General features: G+C 42.5%; 1 protein-coding gene across 1 annotated transcript; it reads left to right on the top strand.

The window, feature by feature from the left end:
* Positions 1-480: 480 nt before the first annotated feature.
* On the top strand, positions 481-19,230 carry FAM83F (family with sequence similarity 83 member F). Its single transcript, XM_083858720.1, has 5 exons — positions 481-954; positions 4,719-4,886; positions 11,170-11,291; positions 11,854-12,566; positions 19,134-19,230. The coding sequence occupies exons 1-5, from the start codon at positions 499-501 to the stop codon at positions 19,196-19,198; spliced, it is 1,524 nt and encodes a 507-aa protein (XP_083714846.1). The 5' UTR covers positions 481-498; the 3' UTR covers positions 19,199-19,230.
* The last annotated feature ends 7,786 nt before the right edge of the window (positions 19,231-27,016 follow it).

The raw sequence follows: 27,016 nt of genomic DNA on the forward strand, positions 1-27,016 counted from the left end.
TACATCACTACCTCAGCTACTAGTGCCTTCTCTTTCCCCACCTCGGTTTAAAGGCACAGGGTATTCCAAATTCATGTGTTCAGAGGGTGAGGGTCTTCCCATTTCGATGCACCGAGTTCACTCCTAGGATACAATTTCAGAAATTGGTTAAAGATGTCTAACGTACATCCCCCGAAGCTGGTTTAGGCCGCCACATAACCAGACTCTTCCCTTTGTCTTACATCGCATCCTGCATCTCTTTGGTCAGGTTGTTCTCCTTTTCACAGAAACTGTTTTCTCCCCGCAACTCGTACCCCCGTCCCCGGGGGCCACGCAGGGTCCGGGAGACGGGCAGGGCGGCGGGGACAGCCGTGGCCCCGGGGCCAAAGGGAGCGGCCGCCCCACCCGTCGGGGCGGGATCGGGTGAGCCAGGTGAGGCGGTCCCGGCCCTGCCTCTCCCTCCTGCCGCAGCCTCCTGCCCTCGCTCCCGGCCGGCGCCGTGCTGGGGGTGTCGGCGGCATGGCGGAGTCCCAGGTGCTCCTTCTGGACGAGCTGCACGTCAACGAGAAGGTGACAGAGGCCCAGGCCCGCTTCTACTATAGCGAGGAGCAGCGCCGAGCCCTAGAGGCGCTGGTGACCCGCGGCGAGGCCGCGTACCGGGAGGCGCTGAGGAAGGAGCAGCTCCGCGATTTCCTCTCCGGCCGGGAGCTGCAGGAGCTGCGGGGCGGCTGGCGGGGCTACGACGACCCCCGGGAGTGCGGCAAGGTGGCGCGGGGGCCCGGCGGCGAGACCCTCTCGCTGGCCTACTGGCCCGAGTGCTCGGACACCGAGGTGCCCCCGCTGGATTTGGGCTGGACCGACAAGACTTTCTACCGTGGCATCAGCCGCGTGTCCCTCTTCACGCACCCGCGCAAGGAGGAGAGCGCGCCGCACCTGAAGGAGGTGGTGCGGGAGATGATCCAGCAGGCGCAGAAGGTACGGCCCGGCCCCCGGCGGGCCAGCCCTGCCCGCCCTCACCCGGCCGAGGGTCTGGCCGGGCCGTGGCGGGGAAGGCGCCCGGGCTGTCCCAGCTCCAGAGCCGGGGCGCGCAGGCCGTGCAAGGGTCGTCGTCCACCAGGCAGGGCTTTCTCTGCGCCTTGTTGCCAGTCGCGTTACGCTTTGCCAAAGCCGATGCCTGTGAAGGGGTTAAGCCTCTGCACACCCCTCCACCTCCCCTCATTTGGGGTTCTGTACCCCTGTTTCGCGTTGTCCTGTCCCGGCCTCATTCCCGGGTTCGGAGGAAGACGGGTCATGATGCTGTGACAGCCAGCCCTACCTGGCGTGTGCAGGTATCCCTAGTTAAAGGCAGGGCAGGATGTTCGTTTGTGGGATGGTGTTTTTTGGGTTTATTTTTTGTGGTCTCAACACGGTCTAGCCTGAACTGCAAGTAGCCGAAGTGCAGACAATATGCGGCTGCTCCTCCCATTTATCCTTCCCTGGAAATGACTGGTGGTGGTGACAGGACACCTCTGGTAAGGAAGCAAAGCAGACATAATGCTTCAAGAGCTTGCTCTGAACAGGTGGGGGCAATCACGAGGTTTTTCGTCACCCACCCCGGATGTGGGTGAAGTTCCCGGGAAAGACCACCCAGGAAAAGATTCCCGTCAGAGCTGACACACCCCTGGGGTAAAGGGGAAAACAGTGTAAGAAACTTCATTCCTGCGCTTAGTTTTGCAGCGTTCTGGGTTTTCTCCTTTATAATTCAGCAGTCATTTCCTCCTCCATCTGTTCCTCTCTGCCAGCACACACTATATGCACAGCTTTTGCAGACTTGTTCAAACCAAATCTGCCGGGAAACAAAGAAAACTTTACAGGGAGGCATTAATCTGGTGGGTGATCTCAGCTCCCTGCTCTCAGAAATTGTGCACACCCTGTAATTCTGTTCAGTGACTGGTGTGGTCAGTCACTTAGAAGCTGTAAAATCCTTATACTCCAGTGTAGTGCGACTTCACCTCCTCTTTGCCCTACTACAAAGGCTTCTGTAGACTGTTCAATAACTGGGAAAGTTTGATTCTTTCAATAGGTGCGCCTGGCACCTAGAAGTAGTTAATTCCTTTGTAGATTTTTATTTTTTCACTGACTGGACAAACTGTGCCACTCCCAGCCCGAAGCTGGTATCATGCTTAACAGTCATTTCGGTGTTTAATGGTCCTTTTCATAGATAACTATGACTATTGTGTTCAGCTGAGCTGACCCTGGGAAAAGAAGTTTCCAGGTAGCAGCTTTTTAATCAGCAAATGAGAGTGGGGGGGGTTTTTTTGGTTAGTTGTGGGCGCTTTTTTTTGGTGGGTTTTTGTTTGTTTGTTTGTTTGTTTGTTTGTTGTTTTTTTGGGGGGGTGGGGATAAGGGGAGGTCTAAACAGAGACTATTAATATGTGGCACATGTCTGTGGGTGGCTTATCATCAGTATTTTACAAATATATGTTAATTAAGCTACCTTGCTGCAATGAGATTAGCAAGCATTAACATGTCAATCTTAAAATTCCTATGAAGAGCTAGGCACACCTATGGGCCCTACAGATAGGTTTATTATCCATGGGATAGGAAATGTGGAAAACCTCTTGCAGGGGTAGACAGTCATGCTCTGACTTGCTATGCTTGAGAACGCTCCTAGGAGATCTTGAACAGATCACCAGCTGTGGCAGGGGTTTGAGATGACAAACAACAACAGCGTTGCCCATTGGAAGTTTTGACTGCTGTTCTTAATGGTCCCTAGTCTTGGAAAGAAGCCTGAACTGACCCAGGGCCCCACAGCCTGGAGGGAACCATCCCTTCACATTGGAAAGCCGGTACTGACAATTAATGGTTTGTCCAGGAAGGGCTGTAATTTCTGCAGTCGTTACACTCATTGCAGATGGAGGGGATGGAGAGAAAAGAAGTTCATGCTTCTGCTATCCATTCCCTATGTGGATGTTCTTAATTCCAATGAATATTATTTGGTGTCCTTTCTCCTAAATAGCTCACCCATACCGCTGTGTGTGGGGGCAGAGGGAGCATAACAGGCCTGAGTTAATGCATGAACTGTTCATCCCTTTAATTATGATTTGCCTGTATATGGAGTTGTTCAGAAACAGAATGGCACAAGGTCACTGTATTTTAATTTTCAGAGGTTCTGATAACATTCTCTGCATCCTACTGGGATGAAAGAATCAAGGCAGGACCTGAAATCCTGCTTAGTAGAAGTTACTGTGGGACTTAGTATGATGTAGCTCCAGCACAGTTCACCCGTATTAGGAACTCACATCTTCAGGATGAGCATAAATACAATGTCAGCTCTTTTTTCTTTCTCTAACAAAGGAAAGCTGGTGTAAGCACTGTTGACAGAAGGAGTCTGACAGAGCAGATGTGTTGGTTGTTGTTCACCATGAGACTTAACAGAGATTCAGCAGAGATTCTAACAGAGACTTAGCAGAGATTCAGCAGATGAAGTGGGGGACGTTTACTGTGGCATCACTTTCCCAAAAGTCATTTGTTCAAGGGTATTTTTCACAGGAAAGAGGTCTCTGGGGAGAATTATTCCCCCTTCCTTAGGGAGCTCCTGCAAGAGAGCCGCACCTCTTCCAAGCGTCAAGTGAAGAAAATCCTACTGTGCAATTCAGTGTTTAGCTCCATTCACACCTGTATATGCCATCCCCATCCCAGATGGGCTTATTACAGTGATGCCCAGCCCCTGGGAAATTAAAACGTAGGCAACTCTATTGCCAGCATACTGTCAGCACGGCAGCTCTAATCTGGCATGCTGATGTTATGCAGAGGGACTCAAAAAACAGTAGTTTCCTCCATTGATAACCTTTAAAAAGTTGGGAAAAAAAACTCAGGCAGAAATTTTTAATTGGTATTTCTCATAGTGTAAAAGATACATGTTTTGTCTTTCTCTCCCTTTCTGTAAGATCAGCATTAAAGTTACCCATAACCTTCTTGGTTTTGTTGTTACTCATCCTATAAATGTTCAGGCTTGTCTCTCACGTCAGTGAAACCTTTTGTTTTTATGTAAAATCTATGCCTGGAAATAAGGATTAGTTTTCTATCAGACAAACAGTACATGGGGAGAGAGGGAATGACATTTTGCCTCCAGATCTTGAATACACTCCAGTCCCTTCCTGAGAAATATGAGGTGTTTATGTTTGAGCTCTGTAAATCATTCCTTGGGAAGCCAGCCCTGAGAGCAGACTTTTCACAGGGATTTGGGGAAGAAAAAGGAAAATAGAATTCTCGTTGTCTACACCATGCATCGTGGCTGAGGATGCAGGCCCTGATTCCTCTGCACATTCATTCTTCTATTAGACACCTTAAGGTTAAGTGTTAAAGTTGTGTTTTCAGTCTTTTTTTTTCAATCTATTTTCAGTGTTCTTCATTTAAGTGAATTCTTACAAAGACAATGGAAGTTTATCAAAACAGAGGAAAAACTAGGTAATTGTCTTTGGCATTCCTCAGGCTGCAAAAATAAGTCATTTTCATCCAGAAGAAGGAGAACTCTCATAGACATTTACTAAGTTCCTTCCAAAGTGCAGCAGCTAACCCAAAAATAACAATTATTGGTAGTGCTTGGGCATGTACATCCCTGTACTTTTGTCTCCCTATAGGCTTCTCTTCCATTATCTGGTGTCAGTGCTTTCCTTTATTTTGCATCAGTGGGGTGGGCCTTCCTTTCAGTTCCTAATGTTTATTCAGTTGTCTGTCTACCATCTTCTTGTTTCCAGATTATTGCAGTGGTCATGGATGTATTTACGGACAGGGACATCTTCCGTGATATTGTTGATGCAGCATATAAGCGCTGGATCCCAGTCTATATAATCCTAGATGAGGAGGGTGTGAAGCTCTTCCTGGAAATGTGCAGATGCCTTGACCTCAATGACTTGCAAATCCGGGTAAGATGTTCAGTACTGAATGATTATCTCCTGCAGGTCAATGGCCTTTTGCAGTTGTAATGAATCTTGGAACTTGCTTGGACAGGCAAACACATCTCTTCCTCCCTACGAGTCATGCTACAGCACTTAGAGAGGATTGATGGAACACAGAGGGATAACAGAGTGGCTTGATAATACAGAAGGAAAGAAAAAGAAAAAAATCTGGATTTTTTGCCTTTCACCCAAGAGAGGAATCTGTGTAGTTTCTGGGCTGTTGTGACCTAAAAATTCTGGTCTGGGGAGAAAATTAACAAAGAAAATTCCTATAGGTTTTCTATGTGAGTATTCAAACAAGAGCCCCAAGTGGCTCTTTGAGTTGTCTGCATGGATCCTTCTTACAGGACACATATATTCTGTGAAATCAAGACTTTCCTATCCAGCCGTGATCATCCAGGAGTGAATGAATTTGTAGTCCTCTAAAGGAGAATTTAAGGGACTGAGGGCCACAGCTGCTGCCCAGTCCTATACCAGAGTGCATTCACACAGTGCATGCAGCACAGCAGAGTAGTCAGTCTAGCTTGATTTGCAGAAGCAGCCTCAGAGGAATCTCACTCCATTACATACAGGCTGAAATCCTTTCTGTGTTTCTTGTTAGTATTGTCTTCCTTCCTTTTTCCTCCATCTTTTTAGTCACTGTTGCTGCTACAGACTTGTTCTGAATACTGAAAAAAGTTGCTAGGTTGGGAACAACCAGATGGATGCCAGACTCACTCCTCTTTGTGATCCAGCTTTTCTGAGCAGCGGTGGGGAAAAAAGTGCTTTTTGCCTGGAAGGAAGGGTGGATTTTCCATAAACACTCAATAGTTAAAAAAACCCCAAAACACAACCAAAACTCAAAAAGCTCTGAAGATTGTAGAGTCTCATATTAATAATTTTAGAGGAACCGTCTTAAATCTGGATGAAAATTACCTGCATATATCTGAACAGTGCTCCTATGAACTACCACTCTGCTCTGTGTTTCATCAAAAAAGACATCCAGCTGAAAAGTTTTCTCATCTTTCTCCAAAACAGTGGTGGAAGTTCCTTCCCTCTGATGTTTTTGAAAGCAAGACACAGACCTCATTATAACAGACACGTTTCAAGTGCCAGTGGTGTTGTGTGTCAATGGGCTCGTGTCTCTTTGGTACATAGCTGTGAAATCACAGCAGTAGTTGCATTTGCTCTGGTACTAGTTTCCCAGTACTTTTCTCATCCCGTACAGGAATGATGTCTTCAGTACTACAATATTTTAACTCCTGGACAGAGTGAATTAAAAGATGTCCTGGCATTTTAGAAAGAGTTGTATTGCTATTGGAAAGGTGAGTTCCTTTCAGTCAGTCTTTTCTGTCTCTAAACAGTAAGCGGTCCCCTTCTGCTCTTCCTCTTTATCTTTCTCCACAGGTATCAGACTTGACACTCCTAGACCAGTGATCACAGTGATGTGCTACAGCAGTGCCTAGGTCCTGCAGCAGTCTAGTTGTATGGCTCTCTCCAAGGAGGTGCAGTTTGAACTGATGCAATCAAAAGAATGAGAAAACTTTCTGTATACCTTCAGTGATTCCCTTCTTTCATGGCAGCCCATGCTATGTTTTTCTTTAGTCTTCTTCAGCTGAAAATAGTATAAGCTGAGTTGAAGGAAGTACACTGAGAAGAAATTTTTAAAATCTTTTGACCTAGTTGTTCACTGTTCTGCAGAGCTTCAACCCACAGACTGCTGTCCTTCAAATTTTTCTCCTCTTTTCCCAGGTATCTCGTATGGGATCTTAAATTCCCCTAAAGGTTGTTATCTTTATTTTCCAGTGTGGCTTAGGTTTTTGTTAGTCTTGCTAAGGCCAATGTAGTTAATTCCTGTATATGGTTCTATGGAATGACCAGGCAGATTCTTCATGGAATGGGGAAACAAGTAATTTTCCTCTCAAGGAAGATGTTCTCTTTGTATCCCACCTACAGCTGCCTGGAATGTGCCTATGCTGCTGCTTGCGTCAGTGTAGCAGAAACCACCATGTAGAGATTTCCCTGGCAATAGGTTTTGGATACCTAAGGAAGCTCCAACAAGGTTAAGGTTTCCGCTTGAGGACTCCCCCCAGCCCTGCATCTTTGATGTAACGTGCCAAGGGTTGAAGATCCAGATTTAAAACAAGAAAGCAAGCTGGGCCTGCGGTCTTGTTTAGGCAGAATCATTTTGTCCAGCATTGTCTGATTACAGAGGATATTGAAATTGCTGAGTAAACTCTATCATTGACCCATTTCTTATCTACCAGTCTTTCTCCTGACATCTGCTTTGATATCTGAGTTTCTTCTACAGATTTTTAGCAATAGGGAAAATGTTATCTCCTTTTTGAATTACCATTTAGCTTTGTTCTAGAAGATTTTCACCAGACATAGTTTGCCAGCAAAGGAATTGCATACTTTTCTTTTCTGCCCACCTTTCCTTTGGAATGCTTGTGCAAGGTACAGAGGATGGCTTTTTTTTTCACAGGAAGTTGCAGCCACATGAGATATAACTCTAAGGTTGAGGCAAGTTCTGATCCCAGGGGAAGAGGGATAATGCACTACCATGAACTGCAGGGTCACAATGTTTGTTCTGTCTTCTGTCACCACCAGATACTCATTTTGTTCTGTGTCTGCTGCCTTTTTGGTCCCATTGCCCTGTTCATTCAATGCAAAGTGAATATTTGAACAGTCCCATTACATGGAGATTTATTGTTAACACTGGGTTTTGCCCTTTGCCTATGTACAGAGATAGACATGTTCACAAAATTCCTGGATATTGTATTATTTTTGTAGAGATGGTAAGGAATCATGATCTGTTGACAGTCTCATGTGAAAGAAATTGCTGTAGGAAGATAGTACCTCACCCTACAAATAGTAAAAGTTCTTAACCAACTCCAAGCGTGAAATGAGAGAACCTCAATTTTTGTCTGAAGGCCAGAGTTCACGAGAAATGTATTTAAATTTATTCATCAGAACATTCATGGGTTGTTCATAAGACCATGTCTTGTGTGTGGGAGTCATAGGGCTTCCTGAGCTTACAGGCCATGGTTTGTCAGACTTCTGTTGTGTTTGACACAAGAGTGTTCTTTGGAGATCACAGTGAATCAGAGTTCTCACAAACATAAAATTCAAAGCCCCTCAGAAGTTCCTCTTTCTTCAGGACCTGAGGGTGAATGCTTTCACCAGTTTTTAGGTGTTTTTGGTCCTCATGTTTCTGTTAACCCCAACCACAGTAACAGACACTCCTGCACAAACACAGAGAATTCCCCTAGAGTTCCAAGCAAGCCCAGTGAATGACTGATCTGCAGGAAGTTCACCTTCACATTGATTTTTACATTAATTTTCCCAGCATGTAAGAAGTTTCTCCTTTCACTTCAGAACATCTAAAAAGCTTCTGCCTAAGAATCTTTTGGAATTTCATTTCAGTGTTTTACATTTTTTGTCATTGATGCCTACCTGAGGTGAGGGAGGAGTGGAATGTGATGTGAAGCAGTGCTGTTGGTTTTTTAATGGTCTACTAGAGTATTCTTCTAGACTCTTTGTGACCTTCTAAGAATGGGAGCTTGCAAGGCTCTCTTTTTGTAAAGACTCAGATAATACTCAGTAATGATCTTGGCAGGCCATATGCTAGCTAGCTGCATTCCATCCTGTTCTACCTGAATACTTGCAAGTTACACTATTTTGTCAATAACCATGCCTTTTCCAAAACTGTCCAGGACAAACAGAGGCTTTCCCAGTTCTAAGAGGGAAGGTACACATAGGATTCTCTGGTGGAAGCAGTTACAACACCTCCCTTTAGGGTCTGTCTTGTGTATCCCCGCTACTCAGCCCCAGTTTGTAAGCACTACAGCTTACATCTGTCAAGTCAGTCACAGCATTACTGGCTTTCTAATTTGGGTCTAATTTAGCTTTCTGTGGATTCAGAGTGAGGTTTAAGTGTCACAATAAAGCAAGGAAGACCAATTCCTTACTATTTGTATTAGGATGCTCTGCCAGGCTTGACTGTTACCAGTGATATTAAATTGTAGCCACGGAGATGTTAGTCACTGGTTATGATGAGCAGTGGTGCAAGTCTGTGGAAAGGAAATATGGAAATTGAATGCAGACTGTATCTCCCATAAGCCAGGATATGACAAAACAAACCTTAAGCAGGTTTCTGCAACAATACAGATCTGGAGGTGTCACTTCTATCTGGTGAGCTAACTGGTCCTCTACTCAAAATATTTGTTACTATTGTAACTCTAGTCCCCTCTGAAAATGCCTGCAATCTCACCTCATTTATATTTGTCTTTCCTCTTTTGTTATTGTGCAGTCTTCAGTACATGAACCCAGGCTTGTTCTTCCTCTGTACAGCTTGACTTAGAAATCTACAAATGCTCTAAGATCCTTCAAGGCAGAAAATATTATACAAATGACCTGTTAAGTGACTTGAGTTTATATGACTTTGTGCTTGTGTTTTGCATTTTAAGATGTATTTATGCCCTCCTGTACCTACTTTATTCAAAGAGATTTATATGCTCAGCTGTTCAATTCTATTCCCTCCACACCTTTCTAAGTGTTGCATACAGCTCAGTTACTGCAGAAATTCAAGTGTGCTTTCTTTTCAACAAAAGAAGGTGATAGAACATACAAACACAATAAGAACCACACTTATTATATGCTGGGAAACTTTCTGCTCACACAGGCTGAATACTTTTTGATTCACAGGAGTATATCTCACGTGAGAACTGTTAACTGACTTCTTATCTTGTGCAGTCAGCATACCATGGTTTGGAAAATCCCACATCCAACATTAATCAGCAAAGAAAAAATAAGTTATTTCAGGTGATCAGCCAGCCAAATTCAAATGTTATTTTAACTACTTCCCCTGTGCTCTACCCAACCTACCTTCAGCATCCCACACATATGAGTCATTGCTAGGCCTTGGGCAAGCCACTTCATCCTTTTCTGTCTTAGTCTCCTCATCTTTAAAACAGGGTAATAGTACTTTCAGCAGTGTTGGGAGCCTTAATTAGCTAATGCCCACATAGGACTCCAGACAGATCAAGCAACAGCTGAATGCAAAACAGTTCTATCATCAGTTACTGTTAGTCAGAATTTGTATGTCCACTGCTCTGTTCTAGTGGGGGAAATAGAAGCAGATTCAAAAGGTAGGAGTTACATTCAGAAAAACAGCTTTTGAAAGAAATCTGCATTATTATAATCACTCATTCCTGCATGCTGATTTCTATAGCCTATCAATATTTAGGCTGTCAGTGAGGTTTATGGTAATAGGACTTAGCTCTCTGTGCGATCTGAGGCTGTACTAGCATTAGCCAAATCCTCCTGATTCTTCTGCTCTGCAGATGGGGAAGAATGAAACAAAAGTGAATTGACTTTCCCAGAACATCACAGGGAATAGTATCAGAACTGCAGTTTTGCCTGAGACTATCTGACTCCCAGCCCTGGATTTATGACTACAGTTCACAGTGCCTTTTAGCTTTTCATTCTTAAGGAATCCTTACATAAAAAGATGGTGGAATGAAGAAAATTGTCTAGATTGGTGTGTCAGAGTGACAAGATAATTTGCTCCAAAGTTATACTTTTATTCAAACTTATATTCAATGTTTTTGGGTTTGGGGGGAGGGGGAATGTTTCATGTTAGACACTTTGGCAGTTCAGCCTTGTGCAGCTAGGACCCACGAGCAGAGTAACACTCAGTCCAATGTGCAAATATATACTTATACTATGCACAGGCACACATCTATTGTTGAAAATCATGTAACCTTAACTTTGTGTTTTTTCTGTGTCTGGTAGTGCTTTGTTTTATTATTTGCAGGTTTGCTGACCAAAGGGTATGAGATGTGAGGTTTGGGGGAGAGGTATTCTTTTTCTAACTACTTCCATTCATTTTATGACAGATACTCCTTCCTCATCTTCAGAAATTCTTTGCTGATCTATTCAGGACATTAGTAGAGACACTTACCTGACAGCATTGTGTTGCCAGTGGCTCAAGTGAATAGCTGAAGACAGCAGGCAGGGTTTTGATGATGCTGACCCCTTGGACAGCTATAAACTGATGGAGAGGAGTGACCTGTGTAGACAGGGGATGACAACAGGACTTCCAGAATTGTGCTTTCCTTTTGCAGCCCTTCTGGTGGCTGATACAAAATGAGCTATAGTCCCAGAAGTAGTGAGATAATGTGAGTGACATCTTAAGACTTGGAGCTGGCAATTATCTAGTTTTCTGTCCTATTTATTGTGACATTTTGTCTTTTCACCTCCCTGTTAGAATATCCGCATACGCTCTGTGACCGGGGTTGGGTTCTACATGCCGTCAGGGAAGATCAGAGGCACACTGGCATCCCGATTCCTGATGGTGGATGGTGAAAAGGTGGCCACTGGATCATACAGGTGGGCTACTCTTGCTTAAGGCATTAAGGCATTTATTTAAAGAATGGTCAAGACTTTGCTTGAGAATCTTCTTCATGTCGTCCCCCTTCTATCCCAGCTTCTGTAATCTGTGTGGCATCTGTAGAAACTGGAGTGGGACAACAGAAAAGATGACAGCCCTTCTCAGAGAATGGAACATGCCCATGCTGGCAGACCATTTCAGAGGGCTAGAGACAGTCCCACACTGCATCAAGAAGGGGTCTGCAAGGACTTCCCACCAGTACCTGTACTCAATTCACTTCAGTGAGGTTTTCAGTCTGGAGACTCTTCCCATTGATGCAGTGCTGTTTTTTTAAAAGGGTAAACTGTCCTTCAGAGTTTCAGGGCCTTTTCTCCCAAATCTGGTCTACATGTCTAAAGAAGAACAATAACGTGTCATGTATCTGTTGGGGCTCATCTGGGCAAAGATATAAGAGCAAATGGCACAATGCTACATATTCCCATGTAGTGTCTTAGATTTTGTTAAGTGGGCTGGGTCAATTATGCACCCAAAAATCTAGCATTGGTTCTGTTTTCTCCTCAGCTTCACATGGACTTCATCCCACATTGACAGAAACATCCTACTAGTCTTGACAGGACAGCACGTGGAGATGTTTGACATTGAGTTTCGTGAGCTCTATGCCATCTCAGAGGAAGTTAATTTATACAAAGAACTGAGTATTGCTAACCCATTCCTCCTTGGAACTGGGAAGGCAGGCTTTCATTCCTCCACTGTATCTCGGAAGTTCATTAACCCAAAGTATGGTTTAGTAGCAGGGGCAACCCGTGGTGATATGATGCTCTGGGCTTCATGGCACAGGCAAGACAATCAGGGAAACATGGAAAAGGAGGAAACAAGTGAGTCAAAGAAACGGTTAAATCAGTTTCTGAATGACTTAGTCACATTGGAGCAAGTGTTCCCAGAAATAGATCCACCTCTGGAGAACTTGAACAAGCTGAATCGGAGCCCCCAGAAACTGTTGTCCCGGCTCCACATGGACCTGAAAAATAAATCCAAATCTAGAGAGTCTATTCGTGACATAAAGAAAGAAGATGCACAGACCAATGCAAAGCAAGGAAAACGATTTGCCAGTGGGCTTTTCAGTCGCAAGGCCAAGCGGTCTCCAGGCTCAAGCATTGAGGCCAATTCTTTTGTGAGTGAAGGACATTCAGGAGAAGACCTTGGGAACATGAAACTGGAATATGAGAGGCTCAGCATTGGCCATGCTAGTGTTCGGAGCACTGGAGGCAACTCAGGTAAAACCTTTTACCAGCATACTCTGCTTTCCATGTCCCTTGTTCTGAGCTTTCTGATTGATGCAAGCTGACCTACTATAGGCATTTGTGAGTAGACCCTTTTATTTCCCCTGAATCAAAATGAGTGAGATCAAAAGGTAGAAGTTTTATTAAAAGACACAGTCAATTTAAGTTGAAAGCAATTTAATGGCAGTCTTACTGTAAAGTTGGTACTTCACATGTGGATGTTTCTTGTACTTTTAGGCAACAAAGGGAGAGAAAGGTGAACATTGCCTTGTGTAAAACTGCTCAGTTCATGAACTGCATTTCCCTAATAAACAGCAGCACTGTGTTCTCTATTGTAGTGGCCAGCAGGCCGCACGTAGATTTGCAGTGTAATTCCTCCTTTCCTCATTAGAGTTTAGGCAGCTGTATTTACTGTGAAAAATTCCTGGTGGAGAAGAGAGGAAAATGTGTTTATGTTGAGGTGAGGAGACAAGGAGTGGAGGAAAGGGTGCAAGTCTTTTTAATTTGCTCCTTTACTACCTTCTGAAATGGGGGAGAAGGTAATGAAAATAGAAGCTACAGAGAAGTAGATCACTAGATCTCAACTTTTCTTTCTTTGTTAAAAATGCATGATTGATGTTCTCACTAAGTTCTTCCAAGGCTTCAATCAGTTGAAGACACAAATGATAAAGATTTCTAACAGGTTATGGGTTCATAGCTAACTCCCAAACATTTTACATGTTTTGTGAGATTGAAGTAAATCTTTGGAGTATTCAGCCTGGTTGTTTTCCTTTCAGTGATCTGTGTTGGGTGTCAATACATCCTGCACCATGAGGAAAATAAACTAATTGCAAGGAGAAAATTTCTTCTCCATTTGTCTGGCCAGAGACCATTCTGTGCTCTGATGAATGCAAAATGCAGTTGTAGAGAGACTGAATTCTTTTGAAGCTACCATGATGTGAAATGGAAAGACATTTTCTTGAGACCAAGAAGAAAAACAGGGTATTGGGACAGTCAACAACAGTGATTAATTAGGTTCCTGGAAATATTTCTGTCTAAATGAAGGTCAGACTCAAAAATGCCAAATGAACACAAAAGAGAGGAACTGTAAGAAGGCATGGTTAATTTATTTAAGACTGTAGTAGATCCATTTTAGAATCTGCATTTGGCATTTGGGGAGGCAGAAGTGAACCTTGGTCTAAAGAGGTCCTCTCTCCGAGTAAGTCTTGAGCACAGATATTATGTGCTGGCGGGCCCCATTCCTTAAAGCCAGGAAAAGCAAAATCAGTGAGGACCTGTGGGGAGATGTAAGGGCATTTCCACTTGCAGGAATGACCTGAGTGCTTGCACTACCCTCTAGTGACAGAAGGAGAGGATTGTGTCATCTCTGATTCATCAGCACTTCACAGTATCAGAGATTCCCACTGTCACCCATTTTAAAGCAACCAGCCTGGCATTCCTGCAATGTCCTGATGAAATCAGGCCCAGCTTAAGGCACGAGAGGTTGATGTCTTTGGTTGGATAATGGGGTGCTGCACCCTGCTGGGGCATTCCACCATCGAGGCAGCAGGTATGCCCCTATTCCTCCTAACACAATGGATCTGTGCCAGAGAGTCTGATGCTTGGTCTAGACCATTTCCACAAAGACATTACCATGCTATTATGTTCAGGTTTTATTTATTGCCACTGTTAATTCTGGCAGACTGCCAACTCTTTAAATAAGAGAGAAGGAAGAATTGAGAACAGGTCCAGAGAAGGCGCTGAGGTCCAGCCCACCAGTCTTCCCCTTGTGCTTTTTTGACCTGATAAATCTTTCCAGTGAATCCTTGCTAATATTTTTGGTTTATGCAAATTGAGAATGTTCATGGTGACAGTGGGAGACTCCACAGCTTTTGAAGTATGGTTTAAGTAGACTTTGGCCATCTGGTATCATGAAAGGGTGGAGGAAGATTATGGATTGTGTGTTGCTTTTGAATTAAATCACTGTTCTTGAAAGAAAACTTCTCTAGTCTTATAGTCCCAAAGTGGCATGTGAACAGAGATGCTAGAGGGCATATTAGACAGATGGAGACTTATGAGGAAAAGAAAAGGACTTGATAAAATTTCTTAAGCACAGCCATGGAATAGAGTTCCAGCCTCAGTATAAAGGTAGGAGGCACTTTGTTCTTGGGTAACTTTAAGGCTTACTTAGTTTTAAAAGTTCAGGTTGTCTTTGAACAAAGCTAGTAAAAACTGGTGCTGTGATGCTCTGAGTGACAGAAGGGAGGCAAGTGGAAATGAAGGAGAAGGTACTTGGTATGCAGGCAGGTTAGGATGCAATTATTCAGAACTTCACAGTTTGAAATAGCTGCCCTTACCTTTTGTAAAGATTAAATAGCGCATTCAAGTCCCATGGGCCTGCCTGCACACACATCCTTCAAAGTCACTATTAATTCTCTAGCACCACAGAGATATGTCCCACCTAGCAAATGCATGGAGAGACCAGATCCACAACCGACTGGCTCATAGAATAGTTGAAAGACATTATTCAAGCAGGCTAAAAGTCAGATTCTGTCTTGTAGGAGCAAATGGTGATGAAGAGAATCTGAACTGGGAAGGGAAATGATGAAAGTATGTTCTGTGATGGAGTCTGAAAATCTGATGCAGTATTTACAGGCTAGAAAAGGATACCTGTGAGTCAGAATTGGGAGACTGGAAAGTACAAGGGCTACAGATAGTAAGTAATGTCCCAGACTAAGTATCTGAATTAACATCCTCAGGTGTTGTCCTAGCAAATGTCATGGAAGATGTACATTGTTGTAGGATGACTTTAGATGCTTGTATCCCCAGTCATCTGTTCTGTTCATGCTGCATATTGAGTTCTGCGCCTTTAAGACTAGTTCTGAGAGTGAAGCAGGGTAGGACGAAGAAACTGTAAACTAAACATACTTGGCACCAACTTCAGTACCTGTATAAATTTTTTACAAATCGTAATTATTTACCTTAGGAGAATAGCTATCCTAATTCGTGCACCTCTAGTGTAAAAGCTATGTATTAGGGACAACATTGGAGCTATTTCTGGATAAGAAAACAAACTTAGGGACTAGAAAGGTATTAAAATCTCAGAAATGCCTAGAGAACAGAAACACAGAAAGGAGTTAATTCCAAGAGACATTAGGAATTCAAGGAGCAATATGGCTACTGACTACTTTATTCTCACCACAAAGTTCAATCAAAATGCAATCAGGACAATTTTTTTTTCCTCTTTTCAGCCACGCAGTTGGGTGCCAATAAAAAGAAAATGTGTTGTCTTGGTTTAGGGCAAATTTGGGAGAAAACCTTTGAACAGGGTCTTTCTGGGAAGCAAATTTAAACAACTTCTCCCCTTAGTTTCTTGTGGTTCTCTTCTATCTTGTTTTCTAATTTCTGCATACGTGTTTCTAGAGCTGCAGTTCTTGCATGTGTTGGACTATGCACGGCATCTGCATATGCTCAGAGCTGCTTCACCATATCAAGCACGGTTTCCTCCGGGTCATTCTGTTTCGTTATTGTTAAAGCAGAAGAGTATTCCTGTGGTCTAAGTCATACAAGTTTTTGCTACATCACGAGTGTACATGGTACTAAGTCTGGGTTCTTAGTGTTTAGGTCATCTGAGAAGGCAATTTCTGCCACTGCCATTTCTCTCAAGCATTGAATTTCTTGTTCTGTGGTCTTCCAAGCGCACACACAAAAACGATGGAGCAGTAGATGATGAGGTGATGGACCCTCAGCGCCTCCCGACACCCAATTGGAAGCCCAACCAGTGACACCCAATCAGAAGCTGAACAAACTGACACAACCAGCTGGCACAAAATCAGATGTCCAACCAGCTGGCACAAAATCAGGAGCCACTATTAAGTCCTTTTCCCTGAAAAACCATCATAGCCTAAAAAAAGATTACACTTGACAACCTGATGAATCTATAATTAGTTGGTTAGTCCATCTTTGGGATGCTGCAGGTAAGGCTACAATGCTGGATGGCACTGGAGCGAGGCATTTGAGATCCCTGCCACATACATGATTTGGTTATCAACCAAAAAATAATAAAAGAGGCTAACCCTTGCAGTCTCTAGAAACGAGTCCTAAAAAGTGTGGCACAAAGATATCTGTGTGCAGACAATCTTCATATGCAGCAAACCCAGTGGAAGACCACAGAACAAGAAATTCAATGCTTGAGAGAAATGGCAGTGGCAGAAATTGCCTTCTCAGATGACCTAAACACTAAGAACCCAGACTTAGTACCATGTACACTCGTGATGTAGCAAAAACTTGTATGACTTAGACCACAGGAATACTCTTCTGCTTTAACAATAACGAAACAGAATGACCCGGAGGAAACCGTGCTTGATATGGTGAAGCAGCTCTGAGCATATGCAGATGCCGTGCATAGTCCAACACATGCAAGAACTGCAGCTCTAGAAACACGTATGCAGAAATTAGAAAACAAGATAGAAGAGAACCACAAGAAACTAAGGGGAGAAGTTGTTTAAATTTGCTTCCCAGAAAGACCCTGTTCAAAGGTTTTCTCCCAAATTTGCCCTAAACCAAGACAATTGTCTTACAAGGCTTTCTCAAATCACATTATCAGATTAACAGAACCCTTGAATTTCACTGTTGCCTGGTGAGGAACACAAGACCAGCTCTGAACCGACCAGAATCTTGTTCATTTTAAGCTGATGCTGGGCAGATTGTGATCAGCAAGACAGTGACTTCTGTGTGCAGTTTCTGGGAAACACTGCAAAAGTGTGAGAGCTGTGTTTCTTCACAAGGTTCAGACTTTTTGGTTAGTGTTCTCCCTTGGAAGAAGCAAAGTGGGCTTGTTCAGAAGGGTCAGCTGTCCTAGTTGCTCCATGCATTGACTTAATTCCTTGTGAGTGGTGGTTGCAGAATACATACATTTAGTAGAAGAATTTTGTGATTCAGTTTTGTGTGCTTCTTGCAACAAGAAATGGGATTTACACTGGGCACTGCAATGGCATCGAAATAGCTGCTTAGTTATCACCAGCATTTTTCAGCCAAAGTGAGATCGTGGAAGGGTGGTAACTGGAATTTTCCGCCTGTTTTCTAAAGAGAAAGAGGGAAATGTTGTTGGGTACATAGAAAGAGAGTATTTGCTTTAACTGTAGTGGGATATGTAGGAAAAGGTCAGAAGATGAGTAGAAAGTGACAAGAATAAAAGGGCTGGGAGCTGAAATTAAGCAGAGAAGCACAGACATCTTTCAAAGTAAACATGAAAGTCTTGAATGTGAGACAGGGAAGGAAAGAGGAGTGGGGAGGAGATAGGAATAATGACAATACTGACATGCAGGATGTATCAGAGGGGGACAGGTAAAATGAAATGCCACAGGGAGATCTGGGGAAGAGGCAGTAGCACACCGAGGAGCCACAGAAGTGAGGGCAGATTGCAATGCAATCTCCCAGGAGAACATAAAGAAGATGCAGTGTGGAAGAAAGTGGAGAGAAGGAGGGGGAGAAAAGAGAGCTTTTCTCTTACCCTTTTCTCTTACCTACAGGTAAGGGCAGCATTGATCAAATACCCACAAGTAAGAGAGTGACATTAAAAATTACTCACTTGAAGCCCAATTCAGAGGCAGTGCTTGAGTTGAATGCTCCCTAAACTTAGCAAGGCTGAGGCTTCTCAGTAGCATGTCACCATGACCTGTGGCAGTTTTCCCTCTTTGTTTTCACTCTGAACTGACATCTGGCTCCAAGTGCTTGCGAGATGCACATGTACTTTCCTTCTATACAAATACATGTGCGAGGTCTGTCCATGTTCAGAGTGATTCCAGGCCACGTGGCAGCCCCTCTCAGTCCCTGCTGCCCTGGGCTAGACTCATGCAAGCTTTGCTGATCTCAGAGCACAGAAGAGCTCCCTTACTTGCAAAAACCTCTGAACACACTTTTGTACAGTGCTTGAAACAGATATGCTGGGGCATCCAGATCAACATCTGGTTGTAATGATGGAGAACCAGACAGAAGTGCAAGCATTGAAAAGTACAGATACTGAGAGCAGAAGAAATTAATAGAGTAAGCAGTAAAACATCTAGGATTATAAAAAATGGAGGCAGCATACTCTGCCACTTTAGTGAGAGACCTTGAGGCCTTGGGATTTGTCTTGCAGAGGCACCAGTGGAAACACTGGCACTAGAGATGTTTGAAACAAAATGTGAAAAAATCCTCAATTGAGGTTTGTGTGGGGGTATCAAATGGATGAGATGACTTTGGGTTTTTGGTTTTTTTTTTTCAATACCTCATTCTTTGGAAAACTTTCCACCCTAGGTATGACCAGACTATTTTTCAGTGCCAGATGAAACTTAATGTTCCCACTGAAGCTGGACTGGGTATAAGCCAAAGCCTGAAATACTTTCTCTACAATATATTTTGCATTTGCTCTTATTTTAATGTTTCTTTCACTGCAGTAGAAAAAATGCCACGAGAGAGTGCAGAATAATGTAGGTCTAACACAAGGTGTATAGTAAAAAATGAGAGTGAAGCATGAGTCCAAACTTTATCCAGGTCTTATTTACTTAACATTAACACTGCTTTAACTTCTTTTCATTCCAGGTAACCTGAATCCAAACTCCACTATGAATGATAAAAACAAACAATCTACCTGTGTGTTATCTTGATTAGGAAAGATTGTCTGGAGAGCTAAAGAGTGAATCACAAGCTGGAACAGTAACTTCTTGATTGATTTTGAACCTACTGGCATATCCTCATGCAGTGATCTGTAAAGCCACTATGGAGTGGGTCCTGGATGCATCTGGCACCCCCAGCTGAAGCACATTTACTGGGTGATGACCAGACTTTGGATAGTCGGTCCCTTAAATGAGGGTTAGTGATTAATGTATTAGTCCATATGTCTATGTGCACACATATTTTGTATATAAAAACAATTGTGATGACTGGTCTCAGAGCTCGCTCTGTGCCCAGAGAAATGCAGGAGATTTTCTGACTTACTTGTGCTGCTACTTCAGTCTGTCTAGCTACAGACTTGTAATCACTGTGTTGCATTGTTTACTGCACTGCAAAAGTGTATTGATCTGACTAGCTGTAAGGCTGAATCCAATTGAAGTGGCAAATTCTGAGTGAAATAAGGATGTTTACAGAGAGCGGAGCAATCCTTTATCCAGACGGAGTCTTCCTGTAGATTCCTGTTGTCACTTGCCCACACAGAAATGAGCAGTCTGGGAGAAGGGTTTAGCTAACAGTGGCCAACAGAGTAGTATCAGAACTGTTTCATGTCATAAATGTAGCAGTTGAACAAGGGGATATAGCAAGAATGTGGTAAAGAGAAAAAATGGAATACAGAGCAATGTTTAACATACACTTGAGATTAGAGAAATACCTGATGAGAGGCCTGGGCAGGATCTGGGAGCAGTAACACAGACTTCAGCAGCTGTTATGAAATCCTCGTTGTTACTTATTCAGCAATACTTTGACCACTCATGGAAACTGAACTATTAAGGAGCACATCTTTGCGGGTCAAAAGAAGAAGCAAGGGAGGCATACAAGCTTTTTAAATGTCCTTTTTTTTCCCCTTAAGTTAACCTTTCCAAAATCTAAATCATGCTAAAATTGAGAGCTTTGATCCCTAAGAAGTGTTGTCTGCAATCAGACCAAAGGCCACCTGATCTGTCAATTCTGCCTTTGAGAATAGCTTGTAATAGGTGATTGCAGAGGCTTGTATATACAGAGGTGTTCCTCTGACACCAGCAGTCTATGGACTTTCTCATCTTTTTGGCAGTTCCTTCTGGACCTGGCTTTAATGAATGCACTTAGTCCCTTTATAAAAATCCTTTTTTACTTTTGGCCTTGAAAATGTTCTGTGGTAACAAACTCTAAATTCATTGCATGGTACAGAAGAAAACTGTTGTCAGGCTGTTTTAATTGTTTCCTTGATGATTTCCTCATAGCTACTGTGGGATATGACTCGCACTTTTGTCCTCTTATTCACTATCGCTTTTCCAGTTCTACTCACTAACAGAGTGGCTTAAACAGATTGTTTTTGTCTCTACAGTGGGCAGATTGACATTTCACTCTGCTTACTTGCCATTTAAATTATATACCCTGCTGTCATAAGTAAATCCTCCTGTGATACCTAAAAAAATTAGATGCTAGTTATTAGAAGACACCTGAAAACTAACATGCATACTTGCCAAAAAATATTTAAACATCAGAAAAACACGGGTTTAGTTTTCTTGCTTTTTGTTTAGAGGAACCATCTGTTTTTTTAGTTGCACAACAAATTCACAGCAGAGGCAATTGATGCACTTCCAACACAGAAGCAGATGATCCAAAGACTCTTTCAGGTGCTGGGTTTCAGTAGAAGTTGTTGCACTCAAACAGCTGTCTGTAGTTGATGATAAAATGCAATTGATTGATTCAGTGATTGATTGATTGCCTTTCCTTGAAGTATATTTAACTTGAATGGTGAGCAGGTCCATTTTACTCTATTTACCCTGCAGAATGTCTTGAGATGCTAAAATACCAAAGGTATTGTGCCCTCTGTTAAACATATTCATCCTCACTCCATGGGTTAAATACTTGCTATTCTATATAATATTCTCTATAGCCTTCTGGGAATGAGCTGTAGTTTTACAGCTGGGTCTGTCAGCTCGTATTATGAGCACTGTTTCATTAAATTCTTCCCAGTAATGGGGAAAAAAAGAGGTGTTGGAAATTACACCACCACTTGGATGTAGAAGTGGCTTGGTAGCTGAGTTATCGTGTGTGTAGCTTATGTGCATAAAGCTACTTGCTGTGTTTGCAGGGTTGTTGAAAGTGGTTTGATTTTGCCATACTTTGTTTACTTTCTAGACATGGAGATATTTTTTTCTGTCTTTGTATTTATTTCATTTTGTTAGCAAAGATCAGATATAAACATTAGGCTGATGTTGTTCCACATTTTGTTCTGATAAGAACAGTGTCATCTGGTGCTTCCTTGTCCTCCCAGCCTTTTAAAATATTTATTTTTTAAATTGTGCAATAGGTTAATTAACTAATTAGCACCATGTTGATATTTATGGTCAGGTTTTCCAGGAAGTCCTTTATCTCCTTGTTGCTTCATCTTGGATGAATACAAATACTCCAAGAGGCTGGTTTCACTTGCCCTTCCTTTCCTTCTGCGTTTACACATAAATGCACTTTACTTTCTTTTTCCTATGGTGGATGTCAGAGCTCTTTTCTTTAACCTGTCAACTAAGAGGATATCCTTTCCAGAGAAAATCTTTCATCTGCTTGTCTTCTTTGTTGCCATACCAGTTCCTGAAAGGTAATGTTCACTTGCTTTCAAATTCTTTCCATGCAAGTCAGTCTCATGCCTTGACTCCAGGGGCTAGTAGAATTCCTTAGGCTTATCATTAATTGCTTAATTACTTAATTTGAGAGAACAAACTTGCTTTTTTGCATGATAAAAACCTGCTCCTTAAACTCAGCATGACTCTGAGGATGCACGAAGCCTTGTTGATCCAGAGTGGAGGTTTCAGGCTCTGGTGGAACTAGTTCTTCCCTGAAGACAGAATCTGCTGAGCTTGGGCTATTTACCTGCTCCTAATGGCAACAGCAGTGAATCTGGGTGAGGTGGCCACATTTATTTTGACTAGTTTTTGCTAATTGTGGTTCTTGATGAGTGCTAGAAACCTGAGGCTGTGACCTGTAAAATGAACCTCTCTTGCTCTCCAGATAAAATGTGGTTGATGGTGCTAGAGGTCACAGGGGCAAAAAGCAGTGCTTAGGAATTGGGTTGGAAGTCTGTCAGCGGAGGTTGAAGGTACAGCAGTCTTCAAATAAGCTGTCATTTGGTTCTTGCCCAAGATGGCCCCTCTTGTAATCAAGTCACCAGCCTCCCAAGGGGGTGGGGCAGATGGGAATTGTTGTTCTGTTGCTACTCAAAAGAGCCAGATTAGCTCTCTTTGGCATATGTATCCTGACCCTGTCCAATCCCAAGAGGACACCTGTTCTGTGGATCTCTCTCCCTCTTTGGCTGGTCTGTGTGGAGCACCATGGGGCCCACAGCTGTGGTCCTGGTTTTGGACGAAGTAACAAAGGTGGTGCTCATGGCTCTCTATCTGGCCTGCAATGGTGAGTGGTTCAGAAAGAGCCACTCAGTTGAATGTGTGCCTTCTGTGTTTCTTTTGGTATGCGTTTCTATTTGTAATGTGTATGTGTCCAGTTAATTTGTGGGTGACCTTTTCTAAGTCAAACAAATAAACTCTTTACTGTGTTACATTTAGATATTGTGTTCATGGTGTCACTTGTAATTTCTCTGCTATAGTTCCTGGGTTGGAGGCATTTTTCTTGTTTATTCATCAAAAACCTGTACTGTCTGGATTAGAGACACCTGGTGAATTTCTTTGGTCAATGTTTAGTGGTATTTGTGAAAAGAAATGTGGGCAGCTAAATTTGCCACAAGTACAGTGTTTTGTGGCTTTGAGTACCTTAAGAGAGACTAATTAATGCCTGCTTTCTTGCTGCTGGAGTAGGCTGCAGCAGATGTCCACTTTAGTTGTTTGGAGGGGTTTCGTTGTCTTATTTTATTTTATTTTATTTTATTATTACTTTGCAGCTGTAATGTATCTTGCTGCAGCTATAAATGCATCTGACAAAGTGCCATCTCGGTTTTCCTTTCCATCTTTCTTATATAATTTGTAACCATCAGCAATGACATTTAATCTATGAAATTGAGTCCCTGTGCTACATTTCATTTTTACCTGGTACAATGTAAACCTTGACATTTAAGTAACTCACAAGCTCTTATTTACCATGCTCCCTTTGTTTGCATGTACAGAAGCCGATTTTAAAAATCCTGACCATGTTTCAGAATAAATTCAGCCTCTATTTTATGTTTGGGCATTAGAGTACATAAAAAAGTATTTTCAATAAACAAAATCTGCATCTTTCAGTGTTTTAAATCCATGTAGCAATTGCATTTGTACAGTTTTAAGATAAGACTGTCTAATCCAAACTTGTTTCACAGGTATCTCAGGGCTCTGTGGATCCTGAGCTTTTCTTTATAGGAATAGCACCACCATGACTTTCTGCCTTTTCCTTTTCTGTTTTAGGGAGGTTCTCAGAGAAAGAATGATAAGATTGTCCTTCCCCTCATTCACCTGCTACTTAATATTACACTCTTGTTTCTTGACACTTTTGTGTGTGCTCTTGCAAAATCAGGGAGAAGTCCAGGACTGAATGACCTCTTCATGTCTCTAGAACTTACATCCCCTGTCCTTAGCCTGCTGAAGAAGTGCAAATTTGGAATTCCTTGTTAATAAGCAAGGCTTAGGAAAAGCAGAGTCAGTGACTGTAGGAACCATCTTGGAAGAGAAACCTATGGATGTAGATGAAATGGTAAAGCCTTTATGCTTGTAGCAAGGCTGGTACAGGTTTACCTAACTCATTGCACAACACTTGTTTCTCATCATTCTCACAAGTCTGGGCATGTGTGCTTGGGGAGTTTGGTTGCAGAAAACCACAGCATGACATACAGCACTCAGCATCCAAATGTGGGCAAATTTGCATTGCTTTTCAGCAAGATAAGGAATTAAGAGAGTAGGCAAAAGTGTCTGCACAAGAACTTAGGGGCACAGTAGCTGCTGTATCCTGAACTCATCACATAATGTGTTCATGTCTTGAGTTTTGTAGATGTTTCTAATTCTAATCCTTTCTCCCTTTCCAGCCTATCTGTCTGCTGCCTTTCATCTGACTTGTCAGGTTTTATTTTCTTTTTCTAAAACATTAGAAATGTCATTGGTAGGAGAACTGAAGGCACATAACAGCCCTCCTGTCTGCCTTGGGTAGAAAGCAGCAACTTCTGGATGACAGAGAGTGCTGAAAGCAATGATTTTATAAACAGTGGGCTATTTTTTTATAGAGGCTAAAATTTCACTGGATATGTGAAATTGCACATAACCAGGAAAACACAACCAAAAGAATTTGTGCAGAAAGCATAGAGGCAAAATACAACATTTGCATATTGAGGATTGTGGCTATTACAGAGAGCTTGAAACCTAGAACATAAAAAAATGAGAGCTGATTTCAATGCATTTACATCCAGTAGCACAGGGAAGGATCAGGAGGTCAGGTTAAGGATATTTCGATTTGTGAGTATTGACCTTATTCAGGGGGGCCTTTGTCTTTTTACTTCATTTAAAGCAAAATAGCTTCTGAGTTGCAAATTTTCAATGTGTAAGAAAGAAAAATATGTTGCACCAGTGGGCTGTGGACTGATCAGCATTTTGCATGGGCTTGGGGGGGGATTTGGCACATGCCTGCTGTGTGTTGAATGACCACCCATGTTTCTTCAGCTATTTAATTTCCCAGACTGGAGTGGCTTTTTGAGCAAGGATATTGCTCTCTGCAGTCAGACCAACAGCCAATTGGTTGCAGGATGCAGCACTAACATTAAGATGCTACTGTGATACTTTTGTTTAAAAGTGCCCAGAGCAGTACTCCCAGCCCAAGGAATAAGACATATGAGCTAAATGTACATGAGAACATGGGATAACCAAGGAATAGGAACATGTCTGTGAGATGTGGCTGCTGAAACACATTGGGTTATGTTTCTCCTGAACTGGCTACAGACTCGTGGCAGCATGGAGAATAGGGAAAAAAGATGAGCACACAGGAGAGCAAGCTGCATACTCTAGAGCTGGATCCTACACCAAGCATTAGAAACAGGCTACATCTTTCATCAGTGTGTGTGGAATAGGAATGTCAATTTTCTATGACAGCAGAGTTACAGCAGCACAGGTCTGGGGTTTTACACACTTGGGATTGTGAGGAATATAAATGTTCTAGCTGAGGGTTTATAGAGGCAGACTTTTGTGTCTGAGGTTCCCCCAGGATGCAAGAAAAGGTTAGTGCTGCTGCTTGGTTACAAAGAACCCTATTTATCCCTACTTGCATTGTTTAGTGGGTGTCGAGGTTAAGAAACAACACAGCAGGGGCTATTTTATTATTGTTATGCTCTGGCTTTTCCAAAACTTCACTACTAGAGGGAAGGATAAGGAACTTCCAGGTACCTGGGATGAAACCTTTTTTGGAGGGAGTGCTTCCACAAAGAAAGAATATTTAAAAGAAAGAGGTAGTTCCCTGAGAAGTTACAATATATTTGGTGGAACTGTGTGAAATCTTAACATGTAGGTGCTGGGACAACCTTGGGAAAAGGGCACTTACTTCAAGTGTTTGAAAAGAAAAGCTATTCAAACTTTGAAGGAGCTATTGGTTTTATTGTTGCAATATTTATGATCCTCTCTTTCTAGGTCATGTAACCATTTCCTTAGTTATCCTTAATCTCCTAGCAGAAAATCTTTCCCTTGGCTGACAGTCCCCTTGTGCTGAGCACTAGCACTATGGAAACAAAAAACAGCAAATCGAAACAAAGCGTGATCATCTATGGCTGCCTTGCTAAGTGCACAACACATCTGCAGAAGGATCGATTGCTCTGATTTAGCATGGCCATTAGTGACACTTTGCCACTGAAAGGAAGAAAATGTCTCTGTTTAGTGTCCTGAGGTATAACAGCAATAATCGTAGACATTAAAAATGGGAAATGTCACTAGGTCATCTAGTCTATAGCCTCAGTACAATGCAAGGGAATTCACCAATATAACTTTTCTAGGACTTGGTAAATTATGCTACCATTTGTTTGATGTTCTCCTTCAAAGTCTAACAAATCTCACAGGAAGGAAGTTAAAAAAAAAGCTTTTTGGAGAGCTACAGTAGGCAGATGTTCTGACAGGCATTGCATTGAAATAATGACCCATCTTCTAGTTTATCAAAGCACCTGCCACTGCCCTTTTACAATGAGGACACTGTAATATATTCACTTCCTTTGTTCTGTATTTATGACTGCAGCATTTCAACAAATCAAAGTTTTCTGGAAGGAAAAGTTGTGGCAATCTCCACTAGTTTCTCACCAATTTCTACACCGGTTTTAAAGATGTTGATTCAGCCACAGAGCTAGTTATGCTTCTGCAAAGCCATATTAATTTCCCTGCACCCAGTGGGGTTACTCTGGATTTAAAATGGAGTTACTGACAACCCACTATGACCAACAGCTTCGTCTTTGCATCCAAGGAGACAGACTCACAAGAACAAAGAAAGAGACAGACGAGCACAGGCGCCAGCTGCAGATGCTGCACCCTGCAGCCAAAATGAGGGTGTTGTTCCAGGCAGGTTCCATCTTGTTTCAAAATCTTCCATGTAAGTACTTCTTCGTATAAGTAATTGGGAATTCACCCATGCACAGCAGTGTTGTTAACATGAGCACACCCTTGGAAGTGCTGTAGGGTGTTTGCATTGAATATTGCTGCAAAAGCAATTGCTGCAACAGTCTTCTGGAGGAGTTGGGCTCCCTCAATAAACACAGTCTCCCTGTTTCCTTGAACACCTGTCTGGTCTGGAATATCTTGGAAAAGAAACTTAAATGTGTATTTACTTTGCTC

Source organism: Zosterops lateralis, assembly GCF_965231275.1.
Source record: "Zosterops lateralis genome assembly, chromosome: 4".
Classification (NCBI taxonomy): Eukaryota; Metazoa; Chordata; class Aves; order Passeriformes; family Zosteropidae; genus Zosterops; species Zosterops lateralis.

Coding starts and splice junctions, on each gene's coding strand:
- FAM83F (XM_083858720.1), top strand. CDS start 499: ATGGCGGAGTCCCAGGTGCTCCTTCTGGACGAGCTGCACGTCAACGAG. Junction 4,887..11,169: donor TCAATGACTTGCAAATCCGG/GTAAGATGTTCA, acceptor CCTCCCTGTTAG/AATATCCGCATACGCTCTGT. Junction 11,292..11,853: donor GTGGCCACTGGATCATACAG/GTGGGCTACTCT, acceptor TTTTCTCCTCAG/CTTCACATGGACTTCATCCC.